General features: G+C 36.2%; 1 protein-coding gene across 1 annotated transcript; it reads left to right on the forward strand.

Annotated features, from left to right (window-relative positions):
- Positions 1–1010: 1010 nt before the first annotated feature.
- Positions 1011–20457, forward strand: LOC110461491 (skin secretory protein xP2-like). Its single transcript, XM_021514964.1, has 3 exons — positions 1011–1644; positions 16795–16913; positions 19606–20457. Exons 1-3 carry the CDS (start codon positions 1011–1013, stop codon positions 20455–20457), a joined length of 1605 nt encoding a protein of 534 aa, XP_021370639.1.
- The last annotated feature ends 237 nt before the right edge of the window (positions 20458–20694 follow it).

Below are 20694 nucleotides of genomic sequence, written 5' to 3' on the forward strand. Positions count from 1 at the left end.
GAACAAGCATCGCATCCGGTTGACTTTGTTGTTATTTATATTTTCGATTTGCCTTATATCTTAATGTGAAAGGCGCTATTGCATATACTACACACGTAAAATTGAAACTTAGAACTGTTAAACAAAAGTGCACAATGAATATTGCACCGATTTTAAAAGCATTAAAATGTATTATGGATATACCACAGCATAACATCTGTACTCGTAATTGTAATATGTATGTGTTCAATACACTATAACAGCGGTACTCGTAATTGTAATATGTATGTGTACACCACACTATAACATCTGTACACGTTATTGTAATATGTATGTACACCACACTATAACATCTATACTAGTATTGTTATAGGTATGTGTACACCACAATATAACAGCTGTACTAGTATTGTAATAGGTATGTATACACCACAATATAACAGCTGTACTTGTATTGTAATAGGTATGTGTTCACCACACTATAACAGCTGTAGTTGTTATATGTATGTGTACATCACAACATCACATATTTACCCGTTATTTTAATGCAATATTGTACATCACACACGTACGAATGTGCATGCTTTACTTAGCGTTATATAGCTTCATAGACGACAGAATATGAGAATCAAAATCGTTTTACGATACCGTGTTTTTTTCAACTGATTAATCACATTTGTGCCTGTCTTATGTTTGTTAACTGGCTGCATGTTCATCGACCGGGTCACTTCCTTAAATATACTCATCACACTTTAATTTGCATAAAACATGCATACACAGTTATGTTAAGCACATTATTTTCAGCAATTAAAACATCAAATCAATAGACTCTTCGAACCGCCAGCCAGCAAGCAAGACAGGTACGCACAGGTAATTCTTGGGAACTGAATCCGCTAGCTGACGTCAGCTATCATTTCAGGGAATTTTACACAGCTGACCTACTTAACACAGACAGGGTAGATTGCCGTATGCAATTTTTAAACCACGCCATAAACAGAGACCTTGTCGGCTGGTACACTCGACGGAGCAACATGAAGAAAAGCTGTTTTGTATTATTGTTGGTCGTATGTGTAGCCTACAGCGCCTTAGACATTACGAGTGCTCAAAGTGTTCTGGGGGAATGTGTGAACGAGACATTGGTATTGAGAGATACCTGCCAGGCGAGACCAAAACATTCTAACTTTTTTAAATTGTTAGAAAGTTTCATTAATAGATGTAAAGATACCGCTCTTATAGTGTTAGAGCTGACCATTACCGATGTCGACCCGAACGTGCGCAATCACTACAGATTTGACCTGGTCAAGACGGATTTAGGACAGACACTTTTGACACTCAAATCACAAATGGAATTTCTAACCATAGATCTTCCCCTGCTGAGCGACAGAGTAGACCGACAACGTATGGAATTGATCCCCTCTCCCCCTGGATGTTTAACTAACATCACGATACCCGATGCTCTAGTGAAAAACTGGCTTCTTTGTGGACTAACAAAGGACCAAGACGGTATCGAAAAGTTATTGGTCAAGAAAGTGTGCTTTGCAAAACCTTACGAGGAACCCAACGATTGGTTCTTGTTCAGAGATACCTATTACCACGAGTGTACTGAAACATCTATAAAAGATTCAGACTGGATAAGGTTAAATGAAGATCCATTGGTTCGACTGGGTAAGAGAATCTTAAATTATGGCGTAACAATCATAACGATACTCTGTGTTATCATATTAACCATGTACAGACGATTGTTTCAAACCAAAGCACGTTTATTTCTTTTTAAACTACAACAACCCAAGACAAAAACATGTGAAGTTGTTGAAAGGTCTTCTTGTGAATCCGACGAAGTTCAACTTTCTCCGAATAAAATCAACTTTCCAGCTTTTAAATTCGAACGATGTAAATTTGTTTGCAGTGGAGGCCGACGATCAGATCGATGGAAACAAATAACGACCGAAAAAACAACGTATAAGCTCAACATCACCGGGTTTTGGTTTGACATTGAAAGGGATGCTCTGATATCACAGAACTCTTTCGGACTAGTGTCCCTTCTTCAAGCTTCCGTTGAGGAGATCAGTGATACGGTGTGTAAATGGTGTAAGCGATGCTGTTGTGTACCTAGACTCTGTACATGTCTGCACCTTCTGCTTCACATTCTCTTCTGTATGATAGTCACAGCCGGAGTGCTTGTACCTGTGTTTCTTTTTTATAAATGTGATCCGTTTCATACATTGTTGGATGGAATCGTCAGTCTGTTTATTTTTATTGTTGTCCCTATATCAATGGTTGTGACAAAAGCTACGCTTGGCTTCTGCAGGCACGAAATAGTTTATTCCGCTCAACTTATTATTCTGGAAGTTACATTTTTCTTTTTGGCGTTTTTTATAGTAGCCATATTAGCCCGAGTGATAGTGATCATCCTTGTTGGGTTGGCATTTAAAAGTGGATCAAATATGTATACACTAGTTTCCTCAACTGTGCTTTTTGTTCTTTTTAATGGTTTCAAACAACTTCAGAAGACACATACGGAATATATTGAGTTCCTTGACAAGTGCATGAAACACATATCTCAGTCAGTGGATGAAACCAACACACTAAATGCACGCGTCTTTGAAAACAGAGTAGTTCCTTCAGACCCTAGAGACGAAACATGGCCAGAACGAAACGAAAGGAAACTTTTTTTAAAACTTAAAGGGTTTGTTTTGTTCTATTTGCCAAACGGAGAATCTGCGATCAATCGCGACTTTTTTCTTGAGCTCTGCCGAGATGACACTAGTCATTCCCCTGGAGATTTAACATGGAATTTCTTGATGGGCATTCTTAAATTCATTTTCTGGGGAATTGTTGTTTCGGGAATACTATTTGTACAACATATGGTAGCCAAAAACTTCGATAGTTCGCTATACAGTGAAGCACCCGCGGTTGTATTAGGCGGGTTGATACCCATTTTCTTTGATTCTGTGTTGTTCCCTGAACACAAGAAAGCAGAAAATACAAATTTGACCAGATTATTAAACAACGCAGCAACAAAATTCAAAAAGGACTATTATGTTGCTGACTTCGAAATGGATAACGATCCTAGCGTTTATGATAACGACCAACCGCCAAATGTCTGGCAAAAAATATGTATTGAAAAATCACGATGCACTGGGTGCTGTTGCATTCAAGGGGAAACAGAAGAGTTGTCAGATGAACAGACGACTGAAAGAATTAGAGTCATAAAGACAGAAGCGGAAAAACCTACAGAAGAAGATGAGACATGTCATGGCAAAGAAGCCGAGGAAGGGAGAGCGAAAGATAAAGGACATCTTTCGGATATAAGTGGAATAAAAGGTGGTTTAAAAAATCCAACTTTTAACAATGACAGCGACAATCGCGTTTAGGTTTTGCCTAATTTTATGATGAAAACTTAGACAATGTATGCCATCAAACGACTGGAACAAAGGTAGTATATGCAGTTTTCATATTTCCAAATTTGCATAAATACAAAGTCGATTACAACAAACCTTAATTTTTTCCTCACTAAGCTTGACCTTATGTAAGTTATATTTTTATACAAATTTGTTATACGGAATTGATACAATTTCTTGTTCTTGATCCATGTTCAAGCTAACGGAATATTTTTTCAGAATTATTTTGTTATCATTTCAATGGCAAAATATGTATAATATATATCAATATAAAATGTTTGGTTAACTAAAGACCTTCTAAGAACTGGATGCTGTTTAAGAATGTTCATGTTTGCATGACATCCATATTTAGATAAAACGTACATACCAATATTTTTCACACTCCTGCAGGTCGGACAAAAAAATTCACCTGCTGTTACCTACTGCATGTATCGTAAGGGGCGACTAATTTGGGAACATCCTGCAGAATTGGGGATTTGCTTTTGTGTCCTCTACTTGGGAACACAATAAGCGACCAAAAATAAATCTGCTGCACCCGTTGAAACATTGGGGAACTTTATCTTTCTACTTCTATTTACCTTTTATTTCCTAGCGCATTGCTTGGCAATACCTCACTTCTGGCTTTAATGTTAAGCGTTCGCCCAGGTGAGGAAGGTAATGGTTTCTGTCCCCAGGACTGGACTGTTATTCCCTGCTTAACGTTCAGCATTTAGGGTAGTGGCAACAACTGGTTCACCCGTTGGCAGTATAATTTGACTGGGCGGGATGCTGTGCTGGGTGCTTTCGGCATGATATTCCAATTAGATAGCACTATAAAGTCGGCATCAGATCCGCGCTATCACAAAGAGGCAAGTACCCCAACACACCCTGTCTCCTTGCACACATACACACATGCAGACATACATAACACTCGTGGAGGCACGTCCTTAAATGATCATAGCTGTTAATAGGACGTTAAACAAAATAAAACCAAACCAATATTTTTCAAAGACTTAAATAAGAGTAGTGACATTGTTATACAATTTTTATTGGCTATCTATATCTGATAATAGGATCAAATAATGACATACACTAGATAAATAAAACCAACAAAGTAAGCCAGTCTCTCTGCCTTGGGAGATACACGCATGATCAGTAGATATTGTTACCGTGCTCTCTGGTCAGCGGACCCATTTTGACCAATCATCACCCTGTGCGTATCCTCTCGTTTTTCTGTCTTAACAGGTTGTTTTTTTTATCTTATATTTGATTATATTATTTGACCATTGTTTTTCCTTTATATATTGGGAACTTGAGAATTTTTCAATATTTTTCTTCATTTGGTAATGGTTGTTTGTGAGTGTCATTAGCTTTTATGTAGGTCTTTGTACTATTGCTCGTTGCTATCATATGTACTGCTTAAGGTTATAATTTGTACCCAATCTAAGCTGTTACATAATAATATAATGTACATAATATACTGTATTTTCCAAGATTAATAATATTTTATCATAATAATTGTAAATTGGTTGTTTCACAATTTTACCTATCATTTAATAAATGACTATTTTATAACAATCAAACTTTTTTTTCGTTATTTCTTTTTTGTCGAAGAAATCGTTGCAACAAGACGAGTATCAGTATATGATCATGTAACCGTATATTACATATAGTTGAACGTTATGAGGATATCTTTGTCGCTAGCTAAAATTCTTTACAATTCTAGTATAATATACGCAAGACGAGATGGGAATGTCACATGATCTTAGCCTTAGACTGAAATGACAATTTTGCGTATTATACATATCTGACATTTTCTCTCGTATTATTTCGAAAAACAACAACAGCATAGTTAACAAGTATCTGATATGGGGTCTCAAATAGATATATTTAGAAATGCCAAACAGATTGAACGAGATAAAACCAATACTTTACCAATCTCGAAATCTATTTCACGGGTAATTCAACTAAAAGCATTCAAACAACTTGTTCCCTAAAGAAAGAAAACGATTGTGAAGTTATCATTTTAGTCTTTATTCTAAAGCAGTGGCTTCGTTTAAGTGCCCCATTTCTTTTATCACCTTTGTAAAACATACTATTTCAAAGGAGCGTCAGTTGAACCAAATTTACAAGCAAAGCTACTTATTGTGTAGAAAGTCCTTTCATTTGTAAAGAATGAGGTCATGGCACGTAAACTGTACCAATCCCAAGGCTGATCATAGATAAAACAAATAATGTTAGTTTCTGTTTACTCGCCGCCATTTTGAAGCTAATTTCCCACGTTTTTTTCAGTTTTGCACACTTTACAATGACCAAGAGAAAAAAAACCACACACACAAAATAGGAATGAGTCCAGTGAAGTGATAAATATAGATTCCTCATATCAATGATATTGACATTCCAAGGTTATAGGTGTCAAACATGCCGGCACATGTACAGCTCTTTTCAACTGTAATCGTATTCATCGATCACAGACATAGTCATGTCATCTGTCCTAAATATTCCAATCAAGCTTGTCTAATGAAGCAGAAATGACTAAAGTATTATGTCTTTAAAAAACATCCTACCATTCATCACAAAGGGGGGTTGTCACGTGAAATTTAGCTAGCTCTAGGGAGATAAGTTTTTTTTTATCCTTTTCACACAAACATGGCTCGTTTACAACCATTATCTATACAACAGGCATGTACTTTTTATACAGTTGACTGGGAATTCATCCACATGGTTAATTAAACATCAAAATGCAAAATCCATATATTAGTTTACCGCTCTTTAGTTTTGACCATGCACCGCACACACAGCATAAACCAAATAGAAAGAAAGGATATAAGAGAATAGCTCATTACGTTACAAATAAAAACATAGAACACATTCAAACAGGACGCGATAACCACGAAACTCAATTAACATTATCGTTTGTTACATCGGGTTATGGAAATTAAATCGCATTTTATATATGCAGTGGTGTATTTTCCTATTTACTGTATATCTGAGTGTGACAGTCACGTTTACAATTAGCGACCGACTTCAGGTTTAAACAACGTAAACTGAGTGGAACAATCAGTAACAAGTAGAAACACAAACAAATAGTGAGTTGTGATATTGTAAAACTTAAACGTGTATCATAAAGAGGCCTACATTTTGTACCTAGTACAGAATATAAAATTAAGTAAGGAACACCAACTAAACAACACTAAACAATATTAACTTAATAGGATTACCTAAAAAATAGTAACTAAATAATATCAACTGAACGACACTAAACAATGTTAATTTAATAACATTACCTAAAAAACGGTAACAAAATGATATCAACTAAACAACACTAAACAAATTAACAAAATACCTGTATGTTCACACTGACGAAACTACACCAATAAATATCAAATCATATCTATAACCTAAACAGCAGAAACTAAATAATATCAACATAACAAAATTAAGAAATTTATAACATAACACTAGGTAAAGTATACAAAAAATATCAACAGAATGATATTTCCTGAATAATATCAACTAAATAACTTCAACTTAACAACCTTAACTACACAACACTTACCATTAATAACTTACCAACTATAACTTAACAAAACTGACTAAACAGCACCTATATATATCAAGTAAACAATATTGGCTTAACTATAATTAAAAAATATCAACTATACAAAATTAACTGACGACACTAAACATTATTAAGTATACAAAATAGAAAAAACAATAAACAAGTCGACGTTCTATTTCTTTCAGAGGGAAATATTGATGTTTATTTGCGTATTCAGCGAGTTGGTGAGTTGGTGATTATAACGCATAGCAATGATATGTTTGTCGGTTTGTTACACCGTCACATGCAGATCAATACCCCTGTAGACAGAAAAGTCAAATAAAAAAACATATCAGCAACGATTTATTGGACCTATCCCCTACTGCGATACGATAAATGAAACAATACTAAAACGAATAAACTATTCGTATACATGATGAAACATACGTAAGCATAGTAAAAACATCAATACAAATTTTACACTGGGTCAACTAAATTTAAACTGAGTGGAAAACTAAAATACTGTCACTTTAAGGATATTCAGCGAATATTTAGATACCGGGAGGAATATATTTACACTTGATTGAACACTCTTACATCGAATGAAACATTAGTTCAGTAGTAAAACACGTTAAACGTAAGCCCACAGAGTGAAAAATTAATACATTTGGTAATAAGAACATTAGTAATGAAACAAAAGATACACAGGTGAAATATTAATACACAGGGGCAACGTAAGCACACCTTTAACACATTAATACGCTTCAATATAAATATCAGTACACTGGTCAAAACATGAATACGCTGGGTGAAATATAACTACACTGAGGATGTTTACATACATGTATATCTACGCGGATTACTTCAGTAGACAAGACAGTACTTATGATGATTGAGTTTTATCTGTTATTAGAAAACATAGGTGGAGAATTATTGTCAAGCCTCTGGCCAAATTGGAAGGCAGATTTGAAAAATAGAAACATTGTTTTAATTGACGCTATTCTCAAGGTGCCCTTATATCAAGATAGATATGCAAACGTGACGCCGGTATGGTAGACATGCTTCTATATACATGAATAAGGCACCGACAAAACCTTTTGACAACAAAGTATTGGCTCTCGTTACACAGACTGCGGCCTATTTTATTACCGTGTGCATTATCTTTAACGTGTCCAACTTAACAAAGCCTTATACCTATATATGAACATTCCTAAAAGAATTTTAAACGCGGCTCGACAACCTTTGACATGCGCTATTCAGATGCACCTCGGGTGCATTCAACATGAACTGTTGTTGATAAGTCATTGCAATTGTGATCCTAATCATTCAGATTAAAAATTCAAAAGACATTATGGTTATTATCAGATTATTTTACATTAAATCCCAGAACACATCTATGGCTGTCAACGTATAATGTAGTTCTGGGAAGTTTAACAACTTGATGTGTATGTTTTAATTAAAAAAACAAAAGAAAATATGTATACTTGAATATAAACACTGTTTTACTCTTAAAAAAGTAAAGGATGTCATTGGTAGCCAAAATGTATACATCACACAGGGGAATCGAACCTAGTCGCCTTGGTGAAAGGCTAGTGCGTTATCCACAGCGCCATCCGACCACCGATATACCCTGTGAATTTGATGATGGGATGGGATACGCTCCCATACCCAATAAACTCGTCGAGGGAGTTCCGGTCCCATGTCTAACTGGTTTCGACATCATTGATGGATCCTTGTAGGGAACATATGTTTATAGCTGGTCATAAAAAAAACACTGGTCTACCTTATAGGAATTGAATCACGAATGTCACATCTTTACGTAATATATATATACCATTCCAAACTTGATTTTGTGCTTTGTTACAGGTTCTGGGATTGGTTTATTATAAACCTTTCTCATTTTGGGGTAGACCTAGCACGGAGCGTCGAGACAGAGACCTAGACAAGCAAATACAGGGGTCATTTCAAAAATAATTTTATATGGAACGTAGCGTATATGGTATGTCAGAGTGTGTAGACGCACTTTTAAGTGACTACAGGTAAGCGAACAGGTAACATGATATGGAGACACAGGTAAGAAATTATGTAACCGGTAACCACAGTCGTTATAGTCTTTTTCGTGGCTCAATGCTGAAAGTCTGCGACCGTGGTAATTGATATTTCAATATCTCCGTTAAGGATCTCACCCGGGACGTCTGTTTGTATTTTTGCTGACGCCGATTGTGTTAAAAGAAATTTCCCGAGCCTAAATAATCAGTTGGAAGAAGTTTGTATTGTACCAGAGTTCTTGTTTATTCTCCTGAAAAATAACAACAGAGAAAAAGAAGAAATTTATTCAGTTTTCTGCTATTGTCGACTTAGTTTTAAATCGACAGCTTTCATGAAATGTTCTCCATGCAACACAACCAAAATGGTAAATATGGTGGGGGTGGGGTGGGGGGAGGTGGGGGGAAATCATTTTATGCTATTCTTAGAAGACGGTTCTAGAAATCATTTCAGGGAGTGAATTTTCGGATTTCTATACTACTGCAATCAACTCTAGCATGCACCGAGTCTTTGTTTTCAGTATAAACCATAATTTAAAAGATCGTTCTCTGGTGTTTTGTCGCAAGCAGGGGACAGGAATCCTTAATGCAGATGAAATCAAAAATGATTTTGAGATGTTCCCTGATTTTATTACTCTCAGTGTCCGTCTCTGGCTTCTTGGTAGGTCTGCCTCAAAATGAGAAAAGTCTAATAGTAGCACAGGTGACCCACAAAACAGCGGTTCGTATAAGTTTGAACGGCCGTTTTTTCCGTAGGGCAACTTTTAAAATTTTCCCAATCCCCGTTTTTCAATAAGCAATTGAATTGTCGTTCGATTTGTCTCCCATGGCATAAACTGAACTCGCTGTGAAAAAAATTTGCTAGATCTATTGATTAACATTTTTTTTCTTAATGCATCTTTGTCTTATTGTTTATTATCATAGGTATTGAAAAAACAAATAAGTTTAAAGTACAGTTGTATTTACAACAGTGACACGTTCTATCGTCTGACGTACACGTATCGACGATATTGGCACTTCGATGTCACGTATAGGTCTGCACACAGTGATCAAACTTGTAGCGATATAAGGAATAAATCTGGATGTTTCCAACATTAGAAAGTATCAATTAAGGTGAATATATTTACATATATACTATACTATCCATGCATTTTCACGAACATGACGAACGCGGCATGTACATACTTAGCCTACACACGCTTCACATAGCGAGGCTGAGACTACAAACAACCAAACTACGAGAGACGCGGGGAAGGAATTACGACACATAATGTTCCTCCCACGACATACAAATTAAAGTTCTTTCATATTTTATATCCGTGAATGATCCATGGAACAAAAATCGTGACGAGTCTAGCTAATGTATTTCCAGTCTTAATAAACACCGCTTTGTCAAACCGATTGAAACCGATGGCCTTTCCTTACTCTAGAATCATAATCTCTCCACTTCACATTTACTCGAGGCTACACTGTTGTAAACCTTTTCTACGTACATTCGCAAATTAAACCACTGTTTTTTCAAAGCTTTCCTCAACAAGATCGGTAAAGCCGGATGAAGCGCTCGTGGGAATATTTTCGCGTGAATTAGTTTCGAGATCCCCGAAATGACTGCGATGTTACGTCATCTTACTAAACCAAATTTATGAATGAAAGAAAAAAGTTTGTAATTTGAATGATGTTTTTAGTTTTCCCTCCCATTGATAGTGATTTGGAACTATAGAGCTTGAACCTGGATATTCCAGTGTTCACGCAAATATGAACGGGAAACATTTACTTATACACTTCTCATTAACGGCTTTCGCTTTGCTACGGCCGCTCATGTGGTGTGTAAGTATTTTTTTGCAAGTATAAACAGGGAAAAAATTACTTATACACTCCACATAAACGGCCTTCGCTTAGTATTTTCCGCCGTTCATACTTGCATGTACACCGGAAAAATACAGATTCAATCCCTATTGCTTTTTATATCGTACTCGTGCTAATATATATAGTTCAACCAAAAAGTTATATATAGTAACAAAAACGAAACTACAATACTATGCGATCTTTCTTTACATCGTGCAGAACAGACTTTAATATTAGCGACGCTCTGATTGGTTATTAATAGATCAGAAGCTAAACAATCGCCGTTTTAAACATCTCTGTGGGAATAAAAAATATGTTTCAAATCGTACTTTATTCACGTGAACTTTGCAAACGTATTCGTTGTGGTTTAAAGTGTTTCTTCCTTAAAACAGGGTTAACAATTAAAGTTATCGTCGTTTTTGACGAATCAGGTTTCGCAATTAAAATATCTGCGGTTTGAAAATCGCGGGCTTCAAAATTTGCCACATTCTGATTGGTATAAAAAAAGGAACAGAAAACTTCACCGGAAAGCATGCAAATACTTCAGTGCAAAGGAGAGCCGGTCAGACGAAGAGTTTCTTTGTTTATCAACGACAATGCTGATGAGCCGCCTGAGATACATGTATGTACGCGCATGTGTGGGTTAAACGTAAGTATGCGTAGCCTACTTTGTCAGTTCGTGTTTGTGTCACAACATGACTCCCCCGTCCCCCTCCCCACCCTTGTGCGATTTGTTTCAAGTCAGTCGGTTCAATCACAGGAGTTCGTTACAAATGTATGAAATACACATATGCTATACTGATATGGCTCACAGCACATATAATGCTGTGACCCATATCAGCATAGCATATGGTGTATTTCAGACATTTACAACGAATTGATCCGCTGTGGTTCATGGTGGGAAGCGAGAGGGATTCGAGATTCATTTATAAAAATATAATAAGGCGGCAGGCCAATTGCTGGTAGTTTGTAATGTGTTAAGGAAAATACATCGCCATGCTTTTTAAATGCACAAAACGTATTTAGACTTGTTGAAAAAAGTTTCTTTTGACAAGTTTTTTTTATCAGTTTCTTCTATTTAATTAAAAACAACGAAACTTACAAAAAATGACAAACATCAAGCATTCCATTAAGTCCCCTTTACATGTACAATGTCTTTTACCATTAACGTTATTATTTCTAATATTTGTTCTACCCTTTAAATGTATCTGTATTTAATGAAGGCGTTAATTGTATTTATTTTTTGTAAACAAATGATATATGGTTATAAATGATAAATTTGTATGGGGAGTAGCCGTGTTCTCAAAATGAAACATTACAAAACATGAATAATTATAAAAGATGTGTATATGCCCCCTAGGTAAAAAAAATCACAATGATCGTAATCGCAATCACAAACCTGATACTAATTTACATATCAATACTTTTTGAAAGAATATTTCCAAGACCCTGCTGCAAATGGTACAAGAAAATTTCATTGCCCAACTCAGACATATGGACCTTTTCCACAAAAAGATCAGGGCAATCTTCCTGTATCTCAGGGTATTTAATATAACTGCCTCCTATGGCTGTGAAATGACTGGCCACTTTGCTATTGACCCTCACACTGGCCCTATCAACAGCCTCATGAACAATTTCATTTCACCACTCCAACCGAGGTAAAATTTGCGACCAAGCAAATACTGTCTCTGGCATCCACTTCATTAAACTGTCCATTGTTTTTAATATAGAGTGGCGGAGATCACAACTCACTAGTTGCCCAAGATCATTCCCACCACAGTGAATTACCACAATGTGGGGAATGTCCTCGACCGTCAACAGATGTCTAACGCAAGGCTCTAGTTCTCTCCAACGTAGGCCACCTTTCCCTTGCCACCATACACTAGAATGGTATCGGCTCAGCCCAAGAATAACTCCATCCCCTGACTTCCTTGCATGGAAAACGGACCTTTTAACTAATGAGGACTCCACGATCCAAATATGGTTTCTGACATCTGCAAGTCTTAAACTGACAAGCATATGCAAAGCTGACAGGTGATCTCTAGAAAATTTAATTAAAATAAACTGTAGAAATACATTTATTCACTTGCGTTGGAAGCTCCCAAATTCATGTATACAATGTTAAGTAATTTCACCCAAGACTACTGCAAGGTACTGTATGAGTCTTTCAAGCCTCAGCACAATTCCATGGTTGGGACTTTCCCATCTATCCAGTTTTCTTTTATTTCAGCATCAGACACACCAACTGCAGAAGCCCTAGTAGCAGCGCCTATTCTAAAAGAATGAGATTTATATCGCTCTGTAGATACTCCAGCTGTGTTCAGAGATTGTTTTAACATTGCATTAAATAGATATTTTGATACCGGTAAACCACCAAAATGACAAAAAAAATGGACCTGGTTTACTTGGTCTGACTGCCAGATATTGTTTTACCAACAATTCAGGAGTAATAGGCAACCTAACTACTACCCGTTTTGACAACCTTTGCATTCCTGCTTACATTTTACTGATGATAACATTTTGTGTATTATCCTCTTTGCCTAACAATTTACGCTTAAAGGCTGGGAGCATAACTGCCGACAGACAGATATGATAAAAACTTGATAAAATCTTACAATGGCGGAGGCCAGGACTTGGCGAGATGATACTGTGGACGGAAAGCCTCGAATACATTTAGACTTGTAACAAATGCTTTAGTAATATTCTCAGAAATAGAGGCTGAAATCAATTTTGTAGTTTCAAATTAGAGACCAACATTTGGAACGATACTGGAATTGCTGTTGGCTCCGGATCTGCCATTGGTGCTAGTTGCCGGAACCGAGCCCACTGTAGACGAGATATAGAATCTGCTACACTGTTATGAATACCCTGAATATGAACAGCCTTAAATTGTATATAACCCAACATGGCATGTAACACAAGTGGACGGACCAACTGCATGACCCTCTTTGATATTGAAGATTTCTTATTAAGAATTGTGACCAGGGCCTGATTATCTATGTCCAAGACGATTTTTTTGTTCTCTAAAAGTGAACCCCATATAATCAGTGACAGAAGGACGGGAACCAGTTACAGGAAAGTTTAGTCCCTCATAAGATCAGAGTTTGCCCAGGACTTTGGCCATTGAAAATATGCCCAGTGTGACTGAAAAACAGCCACATAACATAATTTTACCTGTCCTGCACTGTCTGTAAACAAATTAATTTGATCATTACTTGACCAGAAACTGTCTGGGAAGTAGGAACAACCATTGAAAAAAATCAGAAATGTTAACCAGACATGTATGTCTTCCTTAATACCCTGAATGATCCTAAAAGGATGACTCGGCCTTGACGCCGCAGACATAGCGTCATAAAACCGCCTATTGAACGCCCAGGTAGAAGGGATAGCTTTGGAGAAGAAATTCAAGACACCTACAACTGACTGAAGGTTTTTTAAGGTTGTTTTTTTACAACAAGAAGCCCAGTGAGTAACGCCCGGAGTACCTCTAATATCTCAACTGGGGTTCGAAATGTCATATCTAAAGTATTTAATTCGTACCCGAGAAAAACTAAGATATGGGAAGGACCCACTGTTTTGTCCTCAGCAAGAGGAGCACCTAGTTCGTGAGCAATACCTGTAAAGACCTGCATCAGTGTGAGGCAATTACTACTACCACTAGTCCCCTCAAACAAGAAATCATCTAGGTAATGGACTATAGACTCTAACTTGGACCGATATTTAATCAGCCATTCCAAAAATGTGGCAATTTTTTCAAACAAAGCACATGAATAAGAACAACCCATAGGCAAACATTTATCCACAAAATATGACCCATGTAAGTGAAAACCTACAAGCTCAAAATCAGCTGGGTTGACTGGTAACAGCCTGAATGCAGATTTGATATCCATTTTTGCCAGATAAGCACCCTTACCTAGCTTACTTATCATATCAATGGCCTCATCTACAGATGAATACTGTACAGCACAAGCAGAACTGTCTATAAAATCATTTAAACTAGAACCTTCTGGAAAAGATAAATGATGAATCAATCTCCAACTTTCATCTTTTTTGGGTACTAAACCTATAGGCGACAACCTGAGATTAGTCAAGGGTCTGGATGGGAAGGGACCCGCAATTCTCCCTAGTTCTACTTCTTTTAACACTTTGACCAAGGCTGCACTTTCATTTTCCTTAATTGAAACTAAGTTTTTACAAATTGCAGCTACACGAGGCCCATGATATCTTAATTGAAAACCGTTAACAAACCCCTGAACTAGTTCAAGATCAATATCTTGCTTAGGGTAGATCTGAATGTTTTTTCCCAAAGTTTTTACATCAATATGAATAAATGCTCGAGTCTGTAGCTCTAGTTGAGCTATGAAACACATATAAACATTAACAACTAATTATATATGTCCCATTACTTGGTACATTTTATATAAATATATGTATCTTTGTTAATTTGTTCTTTACTGTATTCATACAACAACAGGACATTTGAACATGTTAGTAAGCAGTGAGTATTATATTTTTGATTTGTGAACTTAAGCTAGAAAATGGATTTTTTTTAGTTATCAAAGTCTTGGTGTTGACCTCTTGTGCCTGCCTTTTGTCTGTCAAAATAACTACTTCATTTAATTTTTGAAGGAAAGTTCCATGGTCAAATGCAAGCCAAATTTATGAATTACATGTAGATCTAATCTGCCAGGGGTTTGAGCCCAAAAGAGGTCAAATTGAATAAATTTTCAGCAGTCTTCTTATTCAGGCACAGAGATGCCATACTCTTCATAGATGGAAAGGTCCTGTTGGCCTATTTCAAATATATGAATATTTTGCTACCTCTGGATCATTCATTCCTCCTTTAGAAAGGGTTAATGTTTAAGCTTCAACAAAAAAGATGGAATGAGTAAAATTGGGTTGGTCAGTAAGCAGGCAATTTTATCTTTTTTTTTTAATTTTCCTGGATCAATATATACTCACAGGGTAATAACAAATGTAAAAAAAAATAATGTCTATGCATTTCAATTGTAATTATTCTATCAAGAATGTGGTAAGGATCCCATGACCATAACAAGAAGAAAGTGTATGTGATATTTGCCGGACTATTAAAATGATCTTCATGGATACAAAGTAGGTGATGAAATGTTCTCTAAGGTCCACAGGAAATATTTCAGGTAGGTCATGATCAGGTTACGGAAACATATGTAAATCTTGTTTTTGGTCTTACTGTAGTTTTTATGGGAAAATAACACTTTTGGGTATATTTTGTTTACTTTCAGTGGGAACAAATTCAAAGTTGGTTGGAATGACTATCATGTGGCTGAATTTTGATGTAATAATTCACTATACATATATTTAGTAATTACGAAGTGCGATTAAAATATTACCATTGATCAACTTGACGAACATGGGCCTCATTACCGGCGGTACTCTCACTTCACTTTCTTCTCCGGTGGTTGTTATGTCCTCGCTTTCTGCGTCAGTTGCCACCAAAATTTGCTCAAACTGATAGGGAGCAACCGTAAACTCGACGTCATTTTCACTAGGATCAGTCTCCATTGTCAAACAAAACCAATTCTTTCAAAATTCTGCCGATTCTACCGAGTAGTGCAAGGGGCAAGGCAAGTAACTCCTTTGACGGGTAGATTACAGGTAAATAACAACTTACCTGTTGAATTCAGAACAGTCAGTGTTGCGTAAATATCTTCTTTTTTTACACCTATATATCGATTCAGAATGAAAAATCAACACTGAAAACTATTTTCCGGTGACCTTTAAATCAAATGTTTTAAATATCTTCAATGTACTTTGATCCATCATCCCTCTGAAGGTCAACGAAACTGAATAGGAAACACACAATTATGTTATTTGGCCAATTTAAAGAGTACATTTTAATTTCAAAATTTATAATTTTTAAATTGGTTGATTACAATTAGTCGATTACCATTTATATTTTTATAAGTTTTAAATGTATGCAGATTATCTTGTCATTTGATTTGATTTTAAATTTGTTATATTTCAGTGACATGCTCAAGCAGCCATTACCTAGAGGAATATACAGTCCTGACAGATCAAGATCCAGTCCTGACAGATCAAGATCCAGTCCTGACAGATCAAGATCCAGTCCTGACAGATCCAGAGGTAATGCAGCTGCATGGGTGATGATTACATTATTTTACCTTTGTTTGTGCAGGTCCTTGTCAGGTTAATGTTTCTCAAGTCGATCATATTTCTTAACGTTACTTTTAAGTTCTGAAGTAAACCATTTAAAGGGAAGGTATTGTGATGCATACAGAAACAAGGTTCAAATCAAAAAGGTCAAAACAGTTTTATTATTAATTCATTACGGAGGATAAGAAAGTACAAGAACTAAAGTAAAGTATAATATAGTTTATATATAACCTAAAGACCACTGTGAAGGGTGAAAGATTATTTTTTCTGTACATACAATATATATTTATGTAACATTCTTATTAGAAAAGTATAAATAACAACACACTGTCTTGTCTTGATGATTTTTTTTTTTCATTGGCTAAGACTTAGATACACTTGTATTTCTCTTAAATTTGCATATCCAGTTGAAAGAGTGACACCACTAAATGAAGATGTGTGTCATCTGAAAAAGATGGTAAAGGTATGTCATCAAACTTTTATTATACCCCTAAGCCCCCATCCCCTCTCCTCGACACACACTGAGATGTTTCATAAACTGAAATCAAAATGGTGTATTATGAATGAAATACCATCATATCTTGAGTTTTTTTTGAATAAGTAGTCATATGAACTTTGATTCTTAGAATATGGTTCAATTTAATTTTTTGAATCTCCAAAATCCACATGTTAAATTTTTTTGGATTAAGGTGATTGTTCTTCGGATGTTTTTTTTTTTAATCCAACTCTTTAAATGCATAGTTTTGATCAACATTGCAGTTTTGGAATTACAAACTTCGTTTCGTCAAAAGATTGGCAATGTGGAGCTCTAGGTTGAGTTGTACTAGTACGATAAAGGTGTAGCTCTAATAGTGTTAAAGTTGGTCATTGGCGATGTCGAGGTTCGGTATCACCATAGATTTGACCTGGTCAAGACGGATCTAGGAGAGTTTCTTTTGACACTAAAATCACAAATGGAATTTCTTACTTTAGATCTTCCCCTGCTGAGCGACAAAGTAGACCGAAGATAAATTGAACTGATACCCAATCCCTCTGGATGTTTAGTTAATATCACGATTACCGATACTTAAGTGAAAAATTGGCTTCTCTGTGGACTAACAAAGAAACAATACGGGATCGAAAAGTTATTGGTCAAGAAACTGTGCTTTCAAACAGATTATGTTGAACCGAATCAATTGTTCCTGTTTAAAGATACGCCTTTCAAAGATTCAGAGTGGGTTCTGTTAAAAGAAGATACCTTCGTTCTGAATGGGAAACGATCCATTAACTATGGAGTAACAACTATAACCATATAATTTATGATTATTTTATCCATTTAGAGACACTTGTTGCATACCAAGGCACGTATATTTCTCTGTAAACTAAAACAAAACATGGAAATAGAATATACAGTTGCTGAACGGTCTGATGTTAAGGAAGCCGACATTATACTTTCTCCGGATAAAATAAACTCTCCTCCTGTAAAAATTCATCTATTTAGTTGTGACTGGAAACGATGCAAAAATGTGAAATGCAAACGGTGTAAAATTGAATGCAGCGTAGGCATCAGATCCGCCAAATGAAAAACAATTACGGACAAAACAAAATCGTATCGGCACAACATAACTGGAGTTTGGTTCGACATCGAAGAAAATGTCCTGATACCAAACAACTCATTCGGTCTATTGACTTTTCTTCGAGTTTCCATGGCAGAGGTGTTGTTCAATTGCTGTTGTAAAGCTCTCAAATGGTTGTTTATTTCATTCTTATCGATAATCACAATCGGAGTCCTTGTAACAGTATTCGTGTTTTATAAGCAAGGCCCGTTTCATACATTTTTGGATGGAATCGTTAGTGTAGTTGTTCTGGTTATTGTCCCCTTGTCAATGTTTGTGACAAATGCTAAGCTTGGCTTCGACATTACACGGGATTTCTGTCAACGGATTATGTTGGATCAATATGTTTTATTCTGGGCATTTTTTGTTGTAGCCATTTTAGCTCGAGTGATAGTAATCCTTCTCTTACTGGATTGTCACTTCAAACTGTATCCAATGTTTACACATTAGTTTCTTCAACAGTGCTTTTTGTTGTTGCTAATGGTTATTACCAACTTCAGAAGACGCATAGGAGATACCAATCGTTCCTTGGCAAATGTATGATACACATTAATGCTTCAGTGGATGGTAGCAATGCATTAGATGTTCCCGTCTTTAAAAACATTATTCATCCTTCAATTACGGCAGATGAAAAGATCGATTGGCAAACACCAGAGATGATTACACTTTTTCTGAAATTTAAATAGTGTCTTTTGTTTTATTTGCCAAGCGGAGAATCTGCAATCAATGGAGAATTGTTTTTGGGTCTCTGCAAAAGTGACAATAATCATTCGCCTGGGGATTTACGATGGACCGCCTTTATGGACCTTCACAAATTCATTGTCTGGAGATTCCTTGTATGTGCCATAATATTTGTGCTAGGTACCGTCGCCAAAGTATCGACAGCTCGTTATACAGTCAAGCACCCGGTACTGTATTAGGCGGGTTGATACCTATTTTGTTCAATTATAAGTTTTTTCAGAACAGCCAGAAGAGGATGATGCAAATTTAGCTCGATAAATGAACGATGAAGCAAAAAAAAAGTATCCTGTCATTGACTATGAATTCGAAGTCAAAACATACCAAAGCCCGCAGATAATAGTCAAAACATACCAACGCCCGCAGATAATAGTCAAAACATACCAACGCCCGCAGATAATAGTCAAAACATCCCAAAGCCCGCAGATAATAGTCAAAACATCCCAAAGCCCGCAGATAATAGTCAAAATATACCAAAGCCAGCAGATTATAGTCAAAACATACCAAAGCCGGCGGATTATAGTCAAAACATACCAAAGCCCGGAGATAATAGTCAAAACATACCAACGCCCGCAGATAATAGTCAAAATATACCAAAGCCAGCAGATTATAGTCAAAACATACCAAAGCCCGCAGAGAATAGTCAAAACGTACCAAAGCCCGCAGAGAATAGTCAAAACATACCAAAGCCAGCAGATAATAGTCAAAACATACCAAAGCCCGCAGATAATCGTCAAAACATACCAAAGCCAGCAGATAATAGTGAAAACAAACCAAAGCCAGCAGATAATAGTCAAAACATACCAAAGCCCGCAGATAATAGTCAAAACATACCAAAGCCCGCAGATAATAGTCAAAACATACCAAAGCCCGCAGATAATAGTCAAAACATACCAAAGCCCGCAGATAATAGTGAAAACAAACCAAAGCCCGCAGATAATAGTCAAAACATACCAAAGCCCGCAGATAATAGTCAAAACATACCAAAGCCCGCAGATAATAGTCAAAACATACCAAAGCCCGCAGATAATAGTCAAAACATACCAAAGCCCGCAGATAATAGTCAAAACATACCAAAGCCCGCAGATAATAGTCAAAACATACCAAAGCCCGCAGATAATAGTCAAAACATACCAAAGCCAGCAGATAATAGTAAAAAACATATCAAAGCCCGTAGATAATAGTGAAAACAAATCAGAGCACGTCAAGCAAAAAATATGTATTGTTAATTATGTATGCGCTAGGTACTGTTGCCTTTAAGGAAATGAAAACTGTTCAGGTAATAGAAGCGAAATTGCACTGGTATAGTTTCATTTACAATATAGAAAACCTATTTGGTGAGGTTTAGAAGTATTGCGAAGTATAAGGTATGTAAAGAATGAAGATAAGACGCATTCGTTTGATTGCATCTATAAAAG

This window comes from Mizuhopecten yessoensis, unplaced genomic scaffold (assembly GCF_002113885.1).
Source record: "Mizuhopecten yessoensis strain PY_sf001 unplaced genomic scaffold, ASM211388v2 scaffold10627, whole genome shotgun sequence".
In the NCBI taxonomy this organism is placed as follows: domain Eukaryota; kingdom Metazoa; phylum Mollusca; class Bivalvia; order Pectinida; family Pectinidae; genus Mizuhopecten; species Mizuhopecten yessoensis.

Coding starts and splice junctions, on each gene's coding strand:
- LOC110461491 (XM_021514964.1), top strand. CDS start 1,011: ATGAAGAAAAGCTGTTTTGTATTATTGTTGGTCGTATGTGTAGCCTAC. Junction 1,645..16,794: donor AGATCCATTGGTTCGACTGG/GTAAGAGAATCT, acceptor GTTATATTTCAG/TGACATGCTCAAGCAGCCAT. Junction 16,914..19,605: donor CAGTCCTGACAGATCCAGAG/GTAATGCAGCTG, acceptor AACATACCAAAG/CCCGCAGATAATAGTCAAAA.